General features: G+C 32.7%; 1 protein-coding gene across 1 annotated transcript; it reads left to right on the top strand.

Annotated features, from left to right (window-relative positions):
• Positions 1–2,021: 2,021 nt before the first annotated feature.
• LOC139524502 (uncharacterized) lies at positions 2,022–6,296 on the top strand. Its single transcript, XM_071319303.1, has one exon. It carries the CDS (start codon positions 2,415–2,417, stop codon positions 4,212–4,214), a length of 1,800 nt encoding a protein of 599 aa, XP_071175404.1. The 5' UTR covers positions 2,022–2,414; the 3' UTR covers positions 4,215–6,296.
• Positions 6,297–7,831: the final 1,535 nt, after the last annotated feature.

Raw genomic sequence — 7,831 nt, 5'->3', positions numbered from 1 at the left:
CAAAATTACTGCAGTTTTGAGTGTAATTTGATGTCTGCTGGTTAATCATACCACACCTCTGCACTTGTTTAAAAAAAAACTTAAATAGTTATTTCTTAAGAGAAAAGAGTGATTGAATTCGAAGTCAATCAGTCGAAGGTCAAGGATATAGCAGCTATAAATTGACATTTGGCTGATTTCTTATTGGCCCTTGGAAATTCAGGTAAGAATTTCTATCTGAAAATCTCAACATGAATTACATGTAAAATATAAATTAAACAAAAATACTGAACTCCGAGGAAAATTCAAAACGGAAAGTCCCTAATTAAATGGCAAAATCAAATGATTTTGCAGTCCTCAATGTCAGTCATAAAAAATAATTTGATTTTTTGATTTATTTTATAAGTGCATGTCTTACTCTTTATGGATACTGAACTCCGAGGAAAATTCAAAACGGAAAGTCCCTAATTAAATGGCAAAATCAAATGATTTTGCAGTCCTCAATGTCAGTCATAAAAAATAATTTGAATTTTTGATTTATTTTATAAGTGCATGTCTTACTCTTTATGGATAAAAGTAAAATATTTCCCATATATGATATAACCAGGCTTAGTAATTTTCTTATCCCAGGCATAGACAATTACCTAGTCCGTATTTGGCACAATTGTTTGGAATTTTGGGTCCTCAATGCTCAATTTTGTATTTGTTTGGCTTTATAACTATTATGATCTGAGCGTCACTGATGAGTCTTGTGTAGACGAAACGCGCGACTGGCGTATTCTTGAAATTATAATCCTGGTACTTTGATAACTATTAGTTAGCCCTGCCTCTTGAATGCAAAATTTTACATAAAAAATATTCTAAAAGCTGAAAAGGGAAAGTAGTTTGATTTACAAAGTACTTATTTAGTTACTTAATGCCCTTGTACGCCATTACAAAGAAGGACTTTTCATCTCATTGGAAAACACAAACGCAAAAAAAATCAGTGAATATTCTTAACCAGGAATTGTCTCTTATAAAATCCCTAAAAGATTGACAGAAAGGTTAACCAACACTGTTTGGAATGTTTTAAGCCAAGTCTTCCCTCTTCTGATTTTGCCCGTTTCCTCCATTTCAGACTGGGTTTTTTTTGGCAATATTGTGGTGTGCACAGAAACCTTTAAAAACAATTCTACAGTAAACTATGTGGCATTAATACAAGAAACATTGCTGATGTTAATCTGCCTGCCATAACATCCAACGACTTGGTTAAAAAAACTGACGTTGTAGCCGTTATGCTGTGTAGCAAATGACGTCGCTTAATTTGATTGAAATGACTTGTGTTAAACTACAACTCGACTGGGTCTATAGGTTGTCATTTACGAGTTATAATAAAATTGAGAATGGAAAATGGGGAATGTGTCAAAGAGACAACAACCCGACCATAGAAAAAAAACAACAGCAGAAGGTCACCAACAGGTCTTCAATGTAGCGAGAAATTCCCGCACCCGGAGGCGTCCTTCATCTGGCCCCTAAACAAATATATACTAGTTCAGTGATAATGAACGCCATACTAATTTCCATATTGTACACAAGAAACTAAAATTAAATTAATATGCATATATACCTGCTCTGAAGTTTCAGAGACCAAAAAGTTGGCGCAAAATTGTTCTTAATAAAAACGGGCACTAAATTTTGTCTGTAAATTTCTAATTACTTAATTTTAATTTCCATTTATCCGTCGTGACAAAAAGGAAAATCAACAACTGAAAAGAACTTAACAATGGATTGAAAGGAAAAGTCTGAAAAAACCTTGCATGCGGTTCTAGTTTTGCGCCAAGAAATTTATGCAACGTAAAATTCTGCCATGTTTAATTGTCTTAGGAAATTTAGGTATTGATTTTTCTTTACAAAATGGAGCATGATAGGCAATGAAATATATATAAGTCACGATTTGATAAAAAAAATAAATAAAAAAAATACGTGTTGCGTTTTTAAAGTCTGTCAGTATATATTACAAACATGTGATCTTATTTACAATTATTTCAATATACTTTAAGTCTTTTTGGTGCAATTGATCATGATTACAAAATTAGCTCTGTTCGAATGAGTTAACGTCATATGTATCTAATAAGTGACAAATGAATGTTGTTATATGTGCAGTTAATTCTGCGTAAACTTAAATAATCAGGAAGTTTACATTTGATAATAAGGACTTTATCAGGATAAAATATTAAACATCACATGATTTTGAGATAAATCTATATTTGTCCAGTAAGTTATCACCTGACGTGTAGGTATAATGGCTGCATGTGTCTTAAGCGTAGCATTGAAGAGGATTCTTTAAAATGTTCCATTTGCTTCAATATATTCACTGCCTGAATCCTAGGCAGTCATCATGTAGACATTCGTATTGTATCCAGTGTTTAGTGTTCACCACCTGACATGTAGGTACAATGGCTGCACGTCTTAAGCGTAACATTGAAGAGGATTATTTAACGTGTTCTATTTGCTTCAATATATTCACCGACCCCAGGCAGCTATCGTGTGGACATTCTTACTGTATCCAGTGTCTAGTGGAATATTTAAAATCAACGACCTCTTCACAATCCTGTCCAACATGTCGACAGGCAATGAACTGTCCGAAATCTACAGAGATTCAAACTTGGATTCAAACTTTACCACAGGACCTTCTTCTCATAGGGATAATCAATGCTGTGAAAAAACATGATCCTGATCAAGATCACGATGATGATGAAACAATCAATGGTGGTAAAACATTACAAGAAAAAACAGTTTGTGATAAGCACATAAAGTGTTTTGAATACTTTTGTTCCGATCACCAAGACATCCTTTGTAGTGAATGTGTTGCTGAACTTCATAAAAAGTGTGTGTCATCCCCGATATCTGAGTTACAACTGAAAGCTTTATCCGAACTAAATGAAATTGATTCAAATGTTGTCAGAAATTTAAAAGATATGTCGGAAATTGAACAGAAAGGGATTTTGAATTTAGTTTCGTATCAGAATAAAAAAGAGGAAACATTGTTTATTCTTTCCTCACTTCGTAAACAATTCGAGAAGTTTTCTTCGTTAATTTTAACTGATATTAAAGCAAAGGAAACCAGTCTTAATTGGCCTGAAGTAAACATGAAATCAGTATTGAAAGCTATCAGAATACATCGTTCACATTTAGAACAGTTTAGAGATGATATAGTTACTACAGCTCGAGAAATAAACGTTGCTAAAAAGCAGAAAGATGTTTTGGAGATACATAAAGCCGCTGATACGTTGCTTAACAAAGCTGAAATAAACTACTCTTGTTTAAGAGATTACAAAATATCATTTATATCGAATGATATACTGATATCGTCCATATCAAAAGTAAAAGAAGCTGCAAACATAGAAATATCTTCAGATGTGGATATTGATTACCATGCAGACGAGACACTTTCTGTTATAGAACCTGAAACTGATTTTATGATGTACAGAAAACGTGAATTCTCAGTAAATCAAGAAACACATCTTTATAGATCGCTTTCAGGCATATGCCTTTTGGACAATTCTCTAATCATAATTGACCAATACAATAATAACGCTATGAAAATGACTCTAGATGGTGAATGCGTTGGAAATTGTTCGCTAACAGAACCCTACCAAGTCTGCAAGTCAGGAAATACTGGGATCGCTATTACATGTTGGGACAAAAATATTATATTCATTTTAGATACAGAACCAATTCTTTCAATTAAAAAAGTAGTAAAAACGGACAAACATTATCTAGGAATCTCCGGTGCTGGAAAAGATCGTTTTCTAGTGACATCGCCTGATTCATCGATTGACATCATTTCCACTTCCGGAGAAATTTTGTTTTCAATCGACTCGCGAAAACAAAGTAATATATTTTCTTCGTTGTTTAGAAAAAGTGCATCAGTACCAGTCATAGCAATGTTAAAAGATGAAACTGTGATAATGTGTGATTCAATACAAAAAACTCTTGTATGCATGGACTTTGCTGGACGTATTTTGTGGCAGAGGAAAATACCGGGAATTTCGAATTTTACATGTGGTCCGGAAGAAATATATTGTACACTTTCATGTTCTAATAGAGTCTTAAGGCTAACATTTGATGGAAACATTACAGACAATACGTTCCTGAACATACGCCATCCATGGGCTATTGATACCCAGGGTCAAACTATTGTAATAACGGAAGATTCACCGTCCGAGAAATATCACATTATCAAACTGGAATGAGTTTAGTTTACTTGAACTAATTATTAGGGGTAACTATGGTACTATGTACAAACATTAACCTAGTTCAAATATAAAAATACTTCACGAGATTAACCGACAAACATATGCACTATTTTTAAACGATTAAAGTGCATTTTACCTTCTAATATTCATAGTTTCTACTTTTCTGACTCGTTCTCTCGTGACTCAGATTCCTAATAACGCTGTCCGATAAGGGTAGCATTTCTTCCTGCGGATTGTTGCTGTGTGAACTAGCACGTTAAATTATCCAGCTCAGGGTGTCAGTCTAGTACAAAGCAGAGTTAATATTTATATAATACAACATTTCCTTATTTTGATAATGCATTTGATTTGCCACTTGACAATATCATCAGTTACCTATTCTTTTTTATATTGTTCATCTCGAGTTTTCTGTTCCTTAACAGAGATTGCCGTTAAATGTTATTCTTTTGAAATATCAACAATAAATGTTCGGACAATGATTAAAAAACGTTTATTTAAACTCTTTGGTAGATATTTAGATGACTGTGTGTTATCTAACGGACAAAGAATTACCAAATTTTCGTTAAGCACTACAAAGACAGAGTTTAAATAAAATCTTCCTCTTGACCATAGAAAGGGGTGCCTGTTGTTCTGATTTTGGCATGCTAATATGTGGGTTTTATTTTAAATTTTCGGAATGTTTGGTCCTCAATGCTTATCAATTTCGTACTGTATTTGGCCTTTACCATTCTTATTTGAGTTTCACCGAGGAGTTTTTTTTAGACCAATTGCTCGTCTGGCATAAACAAAAATATCCTGGTATTTATGATGGGGTGTTTCTTGCCTCTCTATGTCATAGAAAGTAGCCAATCAAAACACTTTATCATACAATAAAAAAAACTAAAATTGTACAATGACATTTATTTAATTTTATTGAAAACTCCCATTTCCTTTTTTTCTTGCTTACTAGTATTGCTTATTTATGAAAAATGTACGTTACAAATGTCTAGAAATAACACGAAAAGGGGTACATAATATACGTCAATTGTACATCAACCCAACGACACACGCAAAAATTGAATCTGGAGGACAATTAGTGAATCAAATTAGCAAGAACCATCAAAATTCTGGGATCAACACCTTGTTCACTAAAAAACAAATAAATAAAGGCAACAGTAGTATACCGCTGTTGAAACTCATAAATCGATAGAAAAAAATAACCCTTATGATGTCATCGAATTAGAACTTGACTGGCGGCGTTGAATTAGTTTTGTGAGAACTCATTGAACCCTCTGTTTTTAAATTAGTCAGCTAGAGGAATACCAAATGTATGAACGAATGAATAGTTCAGAAAAAATACCACCACTATTTCAAACATCTTAATACACTACCAGCAAAACAACAAGATGTGATGAGGAAAACGGACTTTTTTCTTTCAGAATACCATTGGAATGCTCACCTATATATATTTTCGAATTGCAGTATGAATCCAAGTTATTTACACTCTACTGTTGAAACAATTCATTTTATTGTAACTAAGGTTTGTTGTTTACACAAAAGGGTTATTGGAGTGCTTTGTTGTACTTTCTGGAATTTTTCGTGATTACTGATTTTTTTATGTATAATTTAGTGTTATAAGTGACTCATACTATTCAACTTTGTAGGATTACTTTCGGTTTTATATGAAGATCGTTGGAATACGATTATTTGTTTTTTGTTAGTTTAATTCATCATTCTTTTAATCGCAGAAACCAGAAAAAGTTATAAGGATGAATTAATGAATGGTGTGCTACCGATTATATTGTTGAATTAAGAGTAAATAGGTTCATATTCCTCCTTCAATGTTTTGATAAGAAATTTAAAAAGACACATTGTGAGTTTAATAGAGAGCTGCAGAACAAATATTAAAAAATCAAGATAAAGGCTCAACGCATGTGTAATAGAAATACCAGGACCGCATATATTATTTTTTTTTTCATTTTGTCTGATGTATTGAAAATTAACAATTCAATTCAATTCAAATCTTTATTGCCATAAAACTACATATTTATAGTATGTGACACAACATAACAAAATGAAAAATAAAAAGTAACAACCACATTTATTATTTCATATTTTCTAATGTCTTATTTTACTACTTACTATGTTGGTACTATTTTGATTCTTTCAAATAATATTTGTTTTACTACAGGTCGTGTTGGAACTATTTTGATTTTATAAAATAATACTTAAAAGTTTTACTACTGGCCGTGTTGGTACTAATTTGATTCTATCAAATAATTCTTGTATTACTGCTGGACGTGTTGATACTATTTTGATTCTATCCTATAAAAATGTACACATATAGGTTTATCTAAATATAGAATTCCCAACCTATAAAATGTATTCTGCTATCATATTCTTTTTATAGAAGGCTTTCAAAATCTTTTTTTAGCCTTCATTTAAACTTCGTTCCATTTACTGACTGTATATTATGATCATTCCTTATATGGACTGCAAAATTTCGGTGTGTAGATTTGTTTACCCCTATTCCTAGACAAAACTATAATCCCCCTTGTAGTTAAATGTTTTGATCTATTATTATTATCACGAGTCTCAGAACCTGCAAGTGAGATATATCATTATTTCTTTAGGTTACTTACCTGTGACAAGTAAAACAAAGATGTAATGATCAGGGGCCGGTAACAAGAAGCATTCTTATGTCTTACGAACGTCTAAAGGGCGTCTTAAGATTTAAGAATGTAACAAGACCCAACCTCAGACCTATCTTAGAATGATTGACAGCCCTTAATGTTTTGAAAAAGTGCATGATTTAAGAACGATTCTTATGCCTACCTTAAAGCGATCTTACTAATTCCGGTAACACAAAATCATTCTTAAATTTTGGTCAGTTATTAAGTGTTCTTAAAACAAACTTAGCAACTTAGGGGTGTACCAAGAACAATTCGCAATAGCTTCACTTGATATTTTTTGTAAGAGTGGTCCCGACTACTCTTAGTTGTACATTCACTTGTTAATAATAGAACAAGTTGCTTAAAAAAGTCAATACGTGAACCTTAGAACTTTTTTATTCTAATTATTAATTCATCTGAATAGGAAATTATATATCAGTGTTTTCTTGGCCATGTGTGTGGAGGATTGTAGTTTCTCTTTATTGTAAATCATTACAATTTTGGCTTGTTGAGAGAAGTGTTAAATATTAAGCAAGGAGAAATTTGTGACCTTTTTCAATTTTAAACCAAGAGTTCCAAATGGTGAAGTTTAAATCACCACTTCTTAAATTTTACGGAAGCCATCATGAGTTGGTTGACCAATATGGAATATCCGTTATACAGATGATGTCGGATATGTTCATTATGTCGTAACTACAGTCCAATTCCTTTTTCACGAATGTGACCTAACGAATTCGCGAATTCGACTATTTACCGGATTTGTAACATAATGAGCAACACGATGGGCGCCACACGTGGAGCAGGATCTGCTTACCCTTCCGGATCATCTGAAATAATCCCCAGTTTTTAGCGGGTTTCGTGTTGCTGGTATACACCAATTTTTGACATTTTTGCCTATTGTGTCTGTTTTGTTCACGCATCGTTATCAATATAATGGAATTTGATAAGAATGTCATACAAGTG

Source organism: Mytilus edulis, chromosome 5 (genome assembly GCF_963676685.1).
Source record: "Mytilus edulis chromosome 5, xbMytEdul2.2, whole genome shotgun sequence".
Lineage (NCBI taxonomy): Eukaryota > Metazoa > Mollusca > Bivalvia > Mytilida > Mytilidae > Mytilus > Mytilus edulis.
This window is presented reverse-complemented; position numbering and strand designations above follow the sequence as displayed.